Raw genomic sequence first — 16,915 nt, forward strand, 5'->3', positions numbered from 1 at the left:
CTGTGCTAAAAATGCCCCATTTCCTTAAACATTTATTGGGGCAGTAGAGTCTCGAACACCACAGTGAAGTGTCAACCCAGCTCTCTTGCCTGGGGTGAATGCTTGATTTGCTCTACACTCCATCCATAATCTGTGTGTCTTTTGCTTGCTCACCCTAAGTGCTTCGGGAATGTCCAGACCTGGTTCAGGCTGGACCGTTCCCATGAGGAACAGGGTCAAGACTGATTTGCATATGACTGGGTCTAAATTGGGGTGGCATGGTGGCAAAAGAACAATGGATTTAACACAGATCTCTCGACTGGGGGTGAATGTTTGATTTGCGCTGCATTCCATTCATCTTCTGTGTGTCTTTTGCTTTCTCGCCCTAAGTGTAACTGGTGGGCCCATACGTCCCTGGATTCATGCTAGCCTGGCTGATGATGCCCCCAAACTGGTCCCAGGATGCTAGTTTCCAGTCCAGGGAGGACCTGGCTTGGCCGTTCAGGCTTGACTGTTCCCATGGGGAACAGGGTCAAGACCGATTTGCATATGGCTGGGTCTTAACCCCTTCGGGGCTATTGACGAGCTGGGCTCGTCATCCCGCTTACCTGTCCTGCGCGGATGACAAGGCCAGCTCGTCACGTAACGCGGTAATTTTGAAATTGCCGCGCACAGCGGGAAAAGCCGCCGCGGCGAAGCGGTTAAAGTGGGGTGGCGTGGTGATCAAAAGAACAATGGATTTAACACAGATCTCTTGAGTGGGGGTGAATGTTTGATTTGCTCTGCATTCCGTCCATCATCTGTGTGTCTTTTGCTTTCTCACCCAAAGAGTGCCGGGAAGGCCCAGACGTGGGTCCCCGGACTCACTGTGTCACTGGCAGTTCGGGCTAAAGTGTTCCCTTTTGCATATGGCTGGGGCTAAAGTGAGGTGGCATGGTGAGCAAATGAACAATGGATTTAACCTCTCTTGACTGGGGGTGAATGTTTGATTTGCTCTGCATTCTGTCCATCATCTGTGTGTCTTTTACCCAACTTGGTACAGCATTAAAGTATTGAAATATTTTATGACTGGTGCTTCAGGTGCCGCGATCCTTAAACAAATGTCTGTGGAAAAACTGAAGTGGAACAGCTATATTTCGAGGTATATATTTTATTCACTGTCCCCAGCTGCCACTACGAACTGAAAACACTGCACTGTTCTGTTTTCTCGAGATGAGATGAGTCAGTAAGGTGGTTCCAATGCTCAAAAGCCACTCTTATCTTTGATCGTTTGTTTCTCATGATCTCATTTGGTTAAGAAAGCACATCATCATTTCCTCTTAACTAGACCCCTTTTCAGTAATGTATTTTTTTTTCTATGACGTGATAGTTGGGGCAAATGTCTTGTGATTTAACTTCCAGCTAAGGGCCCGATTACGAGTTTGGTGATGTAGGAGCCGGCCGCCACACCACCGTCCCACACCGCAAAACAGGGCTGCTGGCCTCCGGCCAGATTGCGAGTTTCCTTGTGGTCTGGCTTGCAGTCCTTTGCTGTTCCCTTAGCGGTGCCTTTCAAAAAGGCACAGCAAAGGGAGTGCCAAAGCTCATTCCTGCACGGAACGAAATGCAATATGTTGTGCATTTCATTCCATGAAAGAACTGGGGGTGCACACATACAGAGGGGGCACACCATGTGCCCCCCTGAATGCACCCCCATGCACAGAGGCACGCCCAGAGTTTCCTCACTTCTACCCTTTCCATTGTGAGATCACTACCGTGGATAGGGTCGCAGTGCGCAAACTCGTAATATGCTTGGCGGTGCCACAGTGGCACCACCAAGCATGTTGCGTTCTCACACTGCTGTGCCACCACCAGGGATCACCGATCCCTGGTGTTTGCCGCGGTCCCAAAATGGTCCGACCTCAGTATTCGTAATATGGCGATTGGACCACTGGTGTAGCGGTCCCCGACTGCCATCGCACCTCCACGACGGGGTTGGCAGTCTGATGGACCGCCAAACTCATAATCAGGGCCTAAGTCACCACCATGCTAAATAATGTTTTGGAAATCCGAAAAATCCTTCCTCTTTTTGGCCACAGATTTTTGCGAAGTATGTGAGATGTACAATTCGGGAAAGGGGTCTGATGAGCATATTTCTCAATTTAAGAACCATGTGTGAACCACACCGAAGCATAGAGGAATTTTGCACGTCACTTGAAACTGTGATAATCAAGCTGCAACATAATGTTGCAGGTGAGTAACTGGTATCTAAATTTTGTTACTTGCATTTCTTTCTGCAAGTGCAGGAAATTCTTCCACTCATTTTGGGTATGTAAAGAATTTATCATATCCAACGCTCGCCTTCACAAAGGCATTAGGCCTGAAAGTTAGTGAGAGGGGCTGATGTTAGTATCTATTCCATCACAGGAAGATTGTTTATGGTTATTTCTTCCCTAACAGAACGGTGAAGTGGAATGCTTTTTTGCTCCCTGCCCTACATTGGATTGCCCCAGAGAGGAGTGGCTGCTGGAGCCAGGGCAATGCTGCTTCAGATGCCAGGAATTACTAACTGTGACAGGTAAGAGTTCAGATCACAGAAACATTATGTGGCCATAAATGATTGTTTGAGAGCTAGTTAAAGAGGAAGTGTTCAGGTGTCTTCACATTCCCCTAAATTTGATTGGTCTTTTCTTCACTTTGGCAAATAAACAACTGGCCTGGATCAAAATGGCATTTTGGCATCCATAAAGTAGTACTCCTGTAGCACTCTTTTACCTATTCTGACTTTCTTTGAAATTGGCCCAAAACATTTAAAATGGAAATAGTCAAGGAATCGTCACATACAAAAAGTACAAATAGAATGGAATTCTTCCTCCTTTGCACTGTTATTAAAAGAACGTTAGACATTTTAGGGCTGAGTATTAAAGGCTTTCAAAAGTATGTAGAGGAGTACTCCTGTAGTAATACTTCCAGTGCTCGTAAATGTTTTGTAAAACAACTACTTTATTTTCTAGAGCGGTTTTTAGCTACATGTCTATAGTTTATTTATTCTTTTTTTTATTGCAACCACGCAGAGTCAGATTTGCCTAACTTGAAGGATCAGTCTCTGTCTTTACCAGGGGTAGCGTGTACACACACACAAAGATACACACATGCAAACATTACACCAACATTAAAGCTTTATTAGATTGAGCATATGCATGTCATTATAAAAAGTATGGTTTACTGCTTTTGTTGTAACGTTTCCTAACAAATGGAGCAGATCAATGAGATTTGACATAACTTTTTCCAATCAACCAATCAGACATATAACCTTTATCATTGTATAGACCCTGTATTCAGCATAAGCCTTCCTACAAAGCAACCATCAGGCAGGTAGTCATAAAATTACAAATATGTGCAAAATTACTGTTGGCAAGGCAAATTATATAACCCTTCCTAGGAGGGTCAACAGCAATTACCAAAGTCAAATCTTTTACCCTCTCATGGTTTTCTATAGGTGGTGATCAACAACAAAACCTTTACCTACTATACTGTAACCTGTGAAATTCTGTGTAACACAGTACCTGGGTAAAAGCGTTTACACAATTTAAAAGCTATCCACCCTACCTTATCTGGTGTACTCAGATCAGTATGGATTTATGTTGGGCCTTAGCACGCGCCACTGTTTTAGATGGGGCCATGTGGCGTTGTCTTGGGCCTCAGACCTTGATATCACTCTGGCCCTTTGAATGAATGAATGATACATTTATAAAGTGCTGGACTAACACCCGGAGGGATAACTCTGTGCTATAGACGAAGGTATGAGGACTGGATCAGGCTATCAATTGTTTTCAGGAGTTTCCTGAACTTCAGAAAATGCAGGCACTTATGTAGGTGAACAGGAAGCGAGTTCCAGTATCGAGGGGCAAGATAGGAAAAGCTTTTGCCACCTGAGCGAAGTTTGTTAAACTGAGGGATAACAAGCAGAGCCTTCTCTCCAGAGTGCAGAGACGAACTGCTTGCCAGGTAATGAACAAGTTTTTCTGCGAGATATATGGGACCTGTATCATTAATTCTTTTGTGGACCAAGCAGCAGATTTTAAACTTAATTCTTTTATGAATGGGGAGCCAGTGGAGGCATCTTAACAATGGGAGAGATACAGTTCTAGGGGCAGGCCCGGACTGGCCATAGCGGGCACCGGGCAATCCCCCGGTGCGCCGCACGGGTGGGGGCCGGTTTTGAGCCCCAGGGGACCGATTTTGTTACAGGACCGTTTTTGCAGCATAGCTGCAAAATCGGAACTGCAACAAAATCGGCCGAAAACCGGCCCTAGCAAAGCGCTCGGCGGCACCCCCAACCCCCCCTCCCCAGTGGGGAGGGGTGGCCGGCCGAGCACTTTGCCAGGGCCAGTTGTGGTTCCCAGTCCGGCCCTGTCTAGGGGGCATATTCAGAGCCAGACACGCTGCTGAGTTCTGAACAACTTGCAACCTGTTCAGCACAGCGTCATTTGCTGCTGCCAAAAGGACATTATTGTAGTCGAGAAAACTGACTACCAGGGCTTGAATCAGGGTCTTACGTACTGATAGAGGAAGGAAAAGAACCACTCTTCGTAAAAGCTTCAGCATATAAAAGCAGGTCCCTGAGGTAGTTGCTATATCATCTCTCATAGATAGGGAGTGGTCCATATATATCGGCATTAAACTGGAGAAAATTCTTTGCCATCCATTCGGAAATTGCTTGCATGCCTTCAGCAAAAAGATGTTTGTCGCAACCAATTTGTTATCAAATGAAAGAAGGAGTTGGGTATAGTCCGCACACGAAAAGGGAACAAATCCATATTCTATAATAATTTTTGCAAAGGGGGCCGCGTACACGTTAAATAGTGTGGAGCTGAGACACAAGCCCTGCGGCACCCCCTTAGGGAGAGTTTTAGTACAAGAATGAAAGGGCCCCAAATTAACAGTCTGTGTGCGTTGCTTCAGAAAACTTCAGAGCCATTGAAGGGCAGGCCCCTCAATACCAATCCCAGTGAGTCTTTGAAGTAGCTTATGGTGGGATACAGTATCCAAGGCTGCTGACAAGTCCAACAGCATTAAAAATACTGCCTTGTTATTGTCCAAGGAAAGTTTGATGAAGTCCGTGACACCAATGAGGGTGGATTCGGTGGAATATTTTGGTCTAAAACAAGACATCTAGTGGTCCATACAGGCATGGAATTCTATATGTTCCATAAGCTTCAAGTTAATATATCCTTCAAGAAGTTTGCTCAGAAGCTGAAGAAGTGAAATGGGCCGATAGTTGGATAGCTCTGCTGAAGGGGAATTGGCTTTTTAGGTCTCGCTTACGCAGCACACATCCGCTGCATCAGCAAAAGGACCTTTAGTTATCGGTACGGCTTTTCAGCCAAAAACGTGGCCGTGTTCCATTGCCTTCAATGGCAACATGTGCACGTGTAGCGATTCACTTGCGGGGCGCTGTTATATGGTAGCAATTATCACTCCCACAAGTGAATCGCGCAGGCCCCCTTCCTCCCCCCTGCTGCTGCATGAGGCGCACATGCTTGCTTTTTAATGCCACTGTGCTTTATTTAAGAGAGTGCAGCATTTAAGGCATTAAAATAGCTTATTTGACTCCACATTTACAGATAAGTCAAAGGTTGACAAAAGACTGAACAGACAAAACAAAAATAAATCACCTTTCTGCTTCTGGCAATTCACTTAACTTTTAGTGCATTGTAACAATATCAGACAATGCGTCTGCCTTTGAAGTGATAGCAGCTGCAGCCATTTCAGTATTTTTGGATAAGGCGAAATAAAAGCATGTAAACAAGTTGCAGGTGAGGCCTGTACTCAAGTCCAAGGGATCGTAATCAATTAAAATCCTCAACATGCGGCGCTGAACAACGAGACTGGCAGCACATTCAGTGACTCTGCAGCATTTCAACTCTCAGCCATGGCACGTCCACAAGAGACTCCTACGCGTCGGATTTGGAAAGGGGGGGGGGGGATCGGGGGATAACTGCAGTTTACACTATGGTGATTTTCGCTGCCTGAGAAAGTGTAAGGTGCAGGATTCCAGTGTACCCAATTCATAGCCACATTCAACAAGAGATAACAAGTTAGGTGATCCATGCTACTTTGCTTCTTACGATTAGCTGGGCATTTCATTTAAGGCTATTTTAACTAAATATGCTGATTATTTCAGATTCAGTACAAAAAAGAATTAAGTATACTTAAGGTAAGGATACCTTTTAGAGGGCTGACAAAATCAGTACAAAGAATCTATGCGAGTTGACTGGATGGACGTCTATACACTGTAATGGAAAAGCTGTGTGTTGTGGCAACAAACCATGCTAACCTGGGTTCCTCGGAAAGAGTAGTGAGAAAATCAAATAGATAGTAAGTATTGCAGTAATAGCTTGATATAATGGCCCCCAGTTAAAGAAAGAAAATGAAAATTCACGTTTGCCAACAACAAGGGTATCTTAACATGTGTCGAGTTTAAACTGAGGAGGCACACATAAATAAACACATAACTTCAATACTTGACTAGGACGCGCTTTATTACCATTTAAAATCACTATTGTGACGAGAGTTGTTTCAAGTCTACTAATCAACACCTATGTTTATTTATTTATTTTAAATCCAAAGAAGAGGGCAGAACTTTCTCTGCAAGCCCTTGCCCATCACTATTCGATGCTGCTCTGAATGTTCATGGTAGGCTTCCAGTGTTAGCAGCAACATGGCATGTTCATGGCTTTCCTGTGCTCTTTAAGCATCCGAATATAAACAAGCATTTGCAATGCAATAGGCCTCGCATTCACTTAAAGTTTGAGCTATTGTCATTGAAAATAACAATGCCTTTTATTTTTGTTTTCGTTTTAAAGCATAAATAAAAGGCATTGTCATTTACAATGCCAATAGCTTAAAGTCGCGCAAATGCGAGACCTATTGCATTGCAAATGCTTGTTTACAAATTGGAAGCACTTGAGCTGCTTTCCATACATGGGGTAATTTCCCCTCACTCAGAGATAATTTTAGTAAAGCACAAACTGAAGGAGCAAGATGTTTTTCTAATAAGGCAAATATTCTAGCAGCCATAATGTCGATAGAAGAACCTGAACTCCTCCACTTTGGAAACCTGCAAGGGTGGAAAGTCTGCTAAGACGGCATCTTTCATTCTGGGAGCTGAAAAGAGTGAGGCGAGCCGGGATCTCTAGAAATTTTGTTGTATATTTGTTGATTTTTTCCTCAAAGAAATTGGAAATATTGTCACATAAAGCTTGAGAGGCAGGGGTCGGATTAGTGCAGGCAATCGGGGACGTAAAAGATTTAACAATATTGTAAAGTTCCTTGATAGAACTGCCTGCTTGGCTTACTTGCGAGGAAATATGTTTTTTCCGAGCTATCTTAATGTTTTTGTGGTCGAAGGTTACAGCCATTTTATACGTTTCTTTCTCTGCCCGTAATTGAGTTTTTCGCCAAATCCTTTCCAATTTCTTACAATTTAATTTCTCCCAACGAAGTACTGGAGTGAACCTGACTGCATGTTTTCTTTGGGAATTGGACTGTTGTTTCTTAAGTGGAGTTAGACTATCCGTAGCTGCTATTACAGCTTGATGGAGTTTGTTGAGCTTTGTATTACTATCCACAGGTTTATCAAAAGTATTATGTATAAACTCCATTGCGAAAGCGTCTTCTGCAATCTTGTACCATTGTCTCTTAAAATTCTCAATGGGAGTGATAGGGGTGGCAATCAGTTGGTTACTGTTAATCTGAAAGTTAATCAAAAAGTGGTCAGACCAAACCACCGGAAAGGGTGGGGGGTTCAGAGTGTATATGGGATGTTTTAGTGAGAATAAGATCTAGAGTATGACCTGCAGATGGGTAGGTCAGGTATTAATCTTTTCCAAACCTAGGGAGGACATGCCTGCCAGGAACTGGGCAGCGTCCGCATTCTTTATACTTTCACTATGGATGTTAAAGTCCCCTAATAAAAGAAATGGTTTGGTAGAGATGACATAGGGAACAATACTTCCCATGAATTTTACCATTCTCACTTTGTGAGGAAATCGTCTACAGCCTATTCTGTAAAGGTTTGAAGACTTGGCTCTTCATCTCTACATTCTTCTTGTTAGTTTTCTCAGCTCTCCTATCTGGGCAGTGCCGGGAAACCCCTAGGGGTAGCTGTGCGCCTTACAAATAAATAAATAATAATAATAATTTTAAAGAAAAGTCCTTAAAAGGCCCCAGGGGACGATATACTCAGGCACCTTTCCAGGAATCCTGGGGTGTAATTTCCATCTTGAAAAAACAGATCTCTATCATATCATCCAAGAGAGTATCTATAATAGCAATTTTCAGGGACGCTTTATAAACAATAGCAGTACCTCCACATCGGGGACTGGGAATTCATTAGATCCCAAATTTCAGTGGCATGTTTAGGCAAAGATCTTACATTTATTAAAAAGGCACTCCAACTATGAGTAGAGCTACACGGAACCTGGTTACCAGGATTCACTGGGGAGATTAATTCAGACACATAGTCATATGCAGGGTCTCTGGGTGTATGTTGCACCCCCCCCCCCCCGGTCTTTCTTCAAGACTCTGGAAATGGCAATGTTTGCAAGTTTACCAAGTTGGGAGGTTGGGTGAGAGAACATTCATGTGACAATTAATTACGTCACCTACCGTGTTCGCAAGGTGGTTGATGTGTTTGAGTTCAGCCGCAGAATTAGTATATCTAGGTAAGGGGTTGGTATTGCAAGGGGCATGGGTCATGGCTCCTGGCAACGACTGGGCACGAACGGGCTGCGCTTCCGCAGGGCCATGGTCCTTAAATAGTAGGACTGCAACCGACTAGCCCGCCAACCCAAGAGTTCCGTGAACCGAAAGTGCGGGGGGGGGAGTAAATTAGCTTGCTCGCTCTCTCCACTCAATCAGGAAGAATCCCGATGTGGTCCGGAGAGCGAGCGGAGAGACAACTGGGGTAGGTGATTGGGCAAATTAAAAAATATTGACTTAAAAATGTTAAAAGTAGAAATAATTATTACGGCGGGAGCTACACATACAGCTTGCATCTCAGTATTCCTACAAAGTTACCCACACTGTGACACACACAATGGAATTACATACAAACATAACAAGATCACAAATATAAAATAGGATTAAAATAAAGAATAAGGCAAGTAAACACGCCACTAGCCTCAATGCTAGTTGACTTCACCAAAGTGTTCAATACAGTTTCTTGGGATTTTACGATTTGCTGGGTCGGTCAGGGTGATGGTCCGTCCAATGATCTGTCTACTCTACCTTCCCCCGACTGTGTGAATGGGGTCTTATTTCCTACATTTCCTATTGAATGCTGTACGCATCAGCGGTGTCCCCTGTCCTCACTGCTATTTGCTTTGGTGATAGAGCCCTTGGTGCAGCTTATATGCTGCGACGCCCAGGTTTGGGGTTGGTTTTGAGGGACTGGCCATCAGGACCGCATAGCGCTGTATGTGGATGATATGCTTCTGTCCTTGAAAAGTCCACAACATTGTAGACCCATTCAAAAAATGGGAATTATTAGGAATTGATAGCCTTGAGGGTATTTGGAGGGGAAATGCACTGATTCAGTTTGAGACACTGGAATCAGAATATGACTTTGCCAAAACAGAACGGTTTTAATACCTGCAGTGTGGACACGCCTTGTGTAAATATATCAAGGAAGAGGAAATACTGACGTAGTACTCATCATTGGAAGACAGACTACTAATTGACCACAAGAAAATTAAAGCAACCTCACTAACATATAAGAAAATAGTATATAACTCTCCTAACCCGGCTGATCCCCTGAGAGAAGCTTGGGAAATAGATGTGGGACTCCTGGAAGAAGAGGACTGGGAGGAGGCAGTGCAAAGTCCTCATGAAGTGTCGGTGAGGGCCAGGTTCCGCATAATCCAGTTACTTATCCTCCACAGGTCATATGCCTCCATGACACAGCTGCACTGGTGGGGTTGAGGACATCTCAATTCTGCGCAAGGGGATGTGGGGAGGTGGGCTCCTTCTTCCACATTCTTTGGGATTACTGGAAGGAAATAACAAGAATAATGGTGGAAGTCACTGAGGAGGAAATCCCACTAGAACCACGATGGTTAATATTGTGTGTAACGGGCAAGTTAAAGTGGGCCAAGTATGTAATGATTTGGCTGAAAATAGCGGCTATAGTGGCAAAACGGAATATTGTCAGGTAATGGGGGGCATCCAGATCACCGGATATTAGGGACTGGGAAGATGATTTAGACTGGTGCTCAGGGGCAGAGAAGGTAACTTATGCAGCTAGAGGGTGCCCAAGAAAATGGGACGAAATATGGGGGTAGTAGAATATGCACAGAGGAATTTAAAACAACATGTACGTTACAAGGGACTGTTAAGGCGGGCAATGGAATGTATATGAAGATAAGGATTGCCGTCTCTCAGGGGTACGTCAATAACAGCTGATGTGAGTTTGTGTAAATACAAATAATATGCTGTATTTACGAGAGGAAAAGAATGTGTTCATTTTTAATGTATAATTGTGTAAGAAATTGTACTGAGCGTAATCAGTTAAAAAGATTTTTTTTTAAAAACATTGTGGACCCGTTGTCTGACATTCCTTCGGCTGTATGGTTAGGCGTCCAGGCTACGGGTTAATGCTTAGTGGAGGTATAGGGGAATGCTCTGAGATGGGTTTGGTGAATCCATATATCCTACTCTGCATGATTCTTTTATGTATTTGGGGGTTCACATGTACCTCTTCCAGATTTGGCCTGGGCACTTAACTTAGGGTGGCGGGACCTGCGGCGTGATCATGACCTCAGCCGCTGGGCCAATCTGCCATTGAAACCCTTGGGCCGTATTGGCCTTTTTTTAAATGGTCTGTCTGCTGCGCTATTTGTACATTCTGGGAAACTATCCCTATTCCTGTCCCCTCAAATAGTTCCGCTCCTTGACTGCTAAGATAACTAACTTTATGTGGGCTGTTGGTAGGCACAAGGTGGCACTTCATTCACTAAGCCAGTCTTCCTTTGATGGTGGCCTGGGTTTATCAGACATCTACTATTACTACCTTGCAGCACACCTGGTGCTGGTTAACAACTGGTTCACAGGGGTGGGATGATCCTGGCTTGAAATTAATTTGCTAGACTGCTTGATCTTTTGTATGGAGCGTGTCTACCGGGTACACTGCCTTCTTGCACGTGGGTGTCCCTCAACTGTTGGATGGCAGCCCTTCACCTCACTGGTTGGGATCATCACCTCACCAGTTTGACCCCCTTATGACTGGGAATGTGGCGTGGTCAACTGTTGACCCTGGATGGTTTTCTGCCATGGGATCATATTGGGATCTTGTACCTTGAAGATGTTTACAAGCCAGGGAGCATTATGTCATTTCAGGACTTCAAATACTCCCTGTCTAACTCGCAGTTCTTTCGGTACCTTCAATTGCGTCACACCTTGCAAGCCCACGAACTCCCGAATGACTCGTTGTCTGTTGGAAGCAAAGATTTTCCTTGGGCGGCTGGGTAAAGTGGCAACTTCTGTGATTTATCTATCACTAGTGATCCATTCCCCTGACGGCTTTGAGAAGTCCTGGCAGGGATGGTTGTCCCGGGTGGGAGACTTGGATGAAGAAGAATGGAGGGAGGCTTGTATGGCACCTAGGGAGTTGGCGAGGGGGTAGCACACAGCCCCCACGCGCTACAAGAGCGCACCTGGCCCCCGCAGCGCGGGAGGCACGAGGGCGAAGCCCGGGCCATGGATGAGCAAACGTAAGGCAGGAGTGGGTATGGGGGTTGTGGGTACACTTGACGATTTTCTTTCAAGGGCAGAATCAGCGTTAATGCACAAGATTCAATTAACTGAGCGTATGTAATCGCTAGAACCACTAACATCTCTTGGTACCCTTAGTACCAATGCACTTTTTTCCCATTCCCGCCAAACCATACAGATGATACCACACTGCATTCTAACTTGAAAAACACAAATGGGGCCCCCTGAAAAAAGGATAATACCCTAACAGGGAAAATACTTGCTTGGAAAACGCTGTGCACCGAGCATAGTGCTAAGGATACACCAAGTAGCGCTTACACCATAGAACTGGATTCTATTCACATAACAAAAGACTTGGGGCCAGATGTAGGTAATCCGATTTTACCGATTTCAAAATACCGAATTTTACCGAATCGGTATTTTAGAATCGGAAAATGGTATGTAGATAAAAAATCGGTAAAAAATACCGATTCGGTCAAATTCGGAATCGGACAATCGGTATTTACCGATTCGGTATTCCCCATTCATTCCTATGGGCCTTTTGGCCCATAGGATTGAATATGAAATACCGAATCGGTAAATACTGATTCGGTAAATACCGATTTGGGAAATACCGAATCGGAAAGCAAACAAAAGTGAAACTTAAGTAGGCAGCCATTCAGGTGCTACCATCCTCCCCCTCCCTACCAGGGAGTGGCTACACAGGCAGCTGCAACTAATTAGAAGGATCTGGAAAGGCAGTTGGAGCTGAGCTGAGTCCCTGAGCAGCAGAAAGGGTTTTGTGCACTTTTCAAACTGCACAATGGCAAGCAGCAAAGAAAAAGAGCAGTCTGAGAGGAGGAGGAAACTCAAATTCAGCAGCATGGAGCTGCAGGTCCGTGTTGAGGAGGTGGTGAAGGTGCACCAAAAACTCTTTGGCAGGCAGTCCCTCACTGTGGCAGAATCTGCCAAAAGGAAACTCTGGCTGGACATACTGGACAAAGTAAATGCTGTTGGGGTGACTACCAGAGACACAGAGGACCTGAAAAAGTGATTTTACGACCTCAGGAGCCAAACCAAAAAGAAATTGGTTGAACACCACAAGCATGCATCAAAAACTGGCGGAGGGAAGAACCCAGCACCCCCCTTACTGGCCTGGAGGAGATGGTGGCCTCAACCATTGAACCAGACAGCGACTGTGGACTGGGAGAAGTAGACAGCTCAGCCAGAGCTGCAAGGCAAAAAGGTAAGACAAATGCACAGCATTCCCCCCCATACCATCATCCTTACCTGTACCCTTTGTGAGCAAGTGAACCCCAGTTCAGTACTGCTAGCACTATACAGGGGCAATGCATCATGGTATATGTAGTCATGAAATGTTAGAACATGTCATACAGCACACCAACCACAAAGTCAGCTAAATGATTACATAGAGAACAAAGCTAATGTGAGAAATATTTAATTGAAGTGACTGTGAGACAGTAGCGCTTAGCTAATGTACGCTCATATGTCCACAGGTGAAACGTCTCGCAGGCGCTCGCAGGAGACTGAAGGCACACCTCCAGAGAGGGAGGAGAGTCAGGAGCCAGGTCCAACTACCCAGAATATACCACAGGACACAGGTGCACCAAGTAGCCATCCTCCTGCACAAGACTCAGAAATGGCTCCAGAGCTGCATGCGTCCCCTCGCAGATCTCAATCCCCTCTGTTGCTGTCATCCCCTGAAATTCCAGCATCAGAGCATGATACAACACCTGTTTCACAACCAAGCAGGAGGCATGCTGTGTCCCCACTACTAGAAATGGAGTCATCAGCAGCTAACATGAAGGGGGAAGAAACACACAACTTGCCTGTAGATGTCAGCTCTGGTACAACGCACTCAAGTGCAGGGGTGGGCCATGGTGGTGCAAGACGTCGCAGAGTCCATGAAAGGCCAGCAGATGCACCGGTGGAGGGTCCAAGTGTGTTCCGTGGTCTGGAGGGGAGCATGGTGAGAATGCAGAGGATGCAGGGAAGAGCCATCCAGGCATGCCAACGCCAAATGAGGTCCCTGAACAATAACATGGGCGAAATAGGGAAGGGCATAAATGAACTTGTACTAGTGAACAAAGAGATGGCAGCAGGGATGCGCGGAATTAGCCAATTGGTGCAGCTGCTATGCACCAAACTAGACATTGATTTTGAGGCAAGGAGCAAGGAAAGGCAGCGTGCTCATGGCCAAAAAAAGTGCTGAACCGCCTGGCTACTGCCACATCCCTGCTATGCAGGAGAAGCAGTAACATGCAGGAGGCTATGACCCAAAACACTAATGAGGTCACTAGGGGCATGGGCAGGATGACCAGTGCTCTTGAGGCGCTGTTAAATGCCCAGACTGCACACACAGCTGCTCTGGATGTGCCTGTAAGTGAGGAGAGCACAAGCAGGAGCAGCATTGCAAGCTCCCATGTCCCATAGACGAGGAGGAGCAGGCGCCACGCTGAGGCCACAGGCCAGCAAGACAGTGAGCACGGGGAGCAACATACAAGTGGCACTGGGAAGTGTGGACGGAAATGACTATTACAGTTCATGGTGAAGTGAACCAGGACTGACATCATTGAAGTTAAATACTTTTTGTTGCACATTTGTGCTTTAGAAACCTACGTCATTACACTATTAAACTACATTGGGTGCATACTCCACCTGTCTGTGTCTCTTTACTTACTTAAAAGAAGTTGCGTGTGACCTCTTCCCGTCTGTGTCTGCCATCAGTTGGTGTTGCAACTCCAGATGTGTGTGGTTCAGGCACTGCTTCCTCGTCATCATGGTTCTCATAATCTTAGATATCCACTTCTGTGCCCTTCTTGACCGCCAGGTTGTGCAGCATTGCACAGGATGCAATCATCTTGCAACAGGTGATTGGTGTGTACTGGCGGGCCCCTCCACTCTTATAGAGGCAGCGAAACCTGCTCTTCCACATTCCAAAGGTGCGCTCCACAATGTTTCTGGTTGTTTTGTGTGGCCTGTTGTATCTCCTCTGACTTGGTGTTGTAGGGTTGAGGTAGGGTGTGAGTATGAAGGACCGGAGGGCATATGCACTGTCCCCTAATAGCAAGAAGAAGAAACATTACTCACATGCACGCATACACATCCACCTGCAATACGTATCAAGGGAGTTTCACACAGTGTGTTACCTAGCAAGTATCCTTCACCGAATTCCCCGGCTGTCAGGCGTGCGTAGTTCCCACTGTTTTGGAAGATGTAGGAGTCATGGGTACTCCCTGGGAATTTGGCTACTATGTCAGTGATCACGTACTTGAAATCACAGATCACCTGTACATTTATGGTGTGGGTGGACTTACTGTTCCGATAAATGTACTCTGTGGCAGCAGGTGGGCATATTGGTATGTGGGTACCATCAATACAGCCAATGATGTTTGGGAACTGCGCCATCTGATAAAAGTCTGTCTTTGTCCTTAGCAGTTCTGCATGCGTTGCAGGGAAGCTGATGTAGTGATGCATTCTCTGCAACATGGCGTCAAGGAGTTTTTTTAAGAAACGGGACAGACAGCTCTGGGACACCCCACCTACCGCAGCAACCACACTCTGGTAACTCCCAGATGCAATCAGGTGTAGGCTGCACAGCACCTGCACATGGGGTGGGATGGCGTGCGCCCTTGGGGTTGGATGGTCCAACAGTGGGTGGAGATCCCTGATAAGGTCCAGGATAGTTTGTGGGGCCAGCCTGTACCTCAGTAGGATCTCAGGCTCAGTTAGCTGGAATAGAGTGATCCCCTGCCTGTACACCTGCTCCTCCCTCCTCCAGACCCTCTCTCCTTCTGACTGGAGACGTAGCCGCCTCGCAATGACTTAGAATGCCGCCATTCTGGTGAAAGTGGTGCATTTTGGGGACTTTTTTATAGCCTGCACCTGGTTACCACCTGATTTCAATCCATGGTAAATACCACTCTTAAATACCGAATTTCATGCAAATTCGGTATTTAAAAGGGTACCTACATCTCGAAATTCATTTTTTCTATTTCTTAATTACCGAATCGGTAAAGTTTCCGAATCGGTAACTTTACCGATTTGGTAAATTTACCGATTCTGTAAATTTACTGATTTGGTAAAGTTTCCAAATCAGAAAATTTACCAATTCGGTATATTTACTGATTCTGTAAATTTACCGATTCGGTAAAGCCTCTAATGTACTGAAGATGAAAAAACTATAGACTCTTTGTCCATCAATGCAGTTTGATATTTGTACTATTTCCACCTAGAAAATTAAATTATAACTGAAGACACTTATGCTCCTTAGGCTTAAACATACCAATTGATTATCTGTGGTTTCTGAATAGTTAGGGAAAGATAGAGGTAAAATTGTTAAATATATGCATGTATGTTTTTTATAAAATATGAAGTAATTTATTGTGAAGAATATGGATCAATTTATCATGTAATAATGATATAGAAGAAAAATAAGAAATTGAATTAAAAAAAATATTTGTATAAAATATCAAGTCTTTTGTTATGTGAATAGAATCCAGTTCTATGGTGTAAGCGCTACTTGGTGTATCCTTAGCCCGGTGCACAGCATTTTCCAAGCAACCACACTGCATTCTAGCCAGCCTCCTACAGCACAATCAGATTTAGGGCCCGGTAAATGGTCATTTGAGATGTAGGGGCCCTTTTTTACCGATTCGGTAAATTTACAGAACCGGTAAATTTACCGAATCGGTAAAATACCGAATCGGTATTTTTACCGATTCGGTAACTTTGAGATGTAGGTGGGACTCTTCTGAGTCCCACAGGCCTCACAGAATCGGTATTTTACCACCCAATCCAATTGGGTGGTAAAATACCAAATACAGGTGTGCATGCACATGTGTGCATGCACACCTGTGCCATGTGACAGACAGACATGCCCTTAGGGCATGTCTGTGTGCCACATGTCACTCATGCCTGAATTCGGGGTGCTAGAGGGTGTCAAAGTGACACCCCCTGCACCCTTGCAAAATTCGGTATTCACCGAATCGGTAAATACCGATTCGGTAATGCTCATTGATTCCTATGGGCTTCACTGCCCATAGGAATCAATGGGCATTACCGATTCGGTATTTTACAGAATCGGTAAATACAGAATCAGAACGATTCGGTATTTACCGAATCTGAAATACCTACATCACCCCCCCTCCATTTGACCACTTCTTAAATACCGAATCGGTAT

The 16,915-nt window shown here is 45.0% G+C and overlaps 1 protein-coding gene across 1 annotated transcript in view; it reads left to right on the top strand.

Moving 5' to 3' along the window:
* LOC147731106 (uncharacterized) overlaps positions 1 to 16,915 on the top strand; it is a 485,394-nt gene that overhangs the window by 340,021 nt on the left and 128,458 nt on the right. Inside the window, exon 16 of the mRNA XM_086956073.1 lies at positions 2,419 to 2,536. Coding sequence (XP_086812199.1) covers positions 2,419 to 2,536 — 118 coding nt within the window. The remainder of the gene's footprint in view (positions 1 to 2,418; positions 2,537 to 16,915) is intronic.

The sequence above is a fragment of the Lissotriton vulgaris genome, chromosome 2_1 (assembly GCF_964263255.1).
Source record: "Lissotriton vulgaris chromosome 2_1, aLisVul1.2, whole genome shotgun sequence".
NCBI lineage: Eukaryota > Metazoa > Chordata > Amphibia > Caudata > Salamandridae > Lissotriton > Lissotriton vulgaris.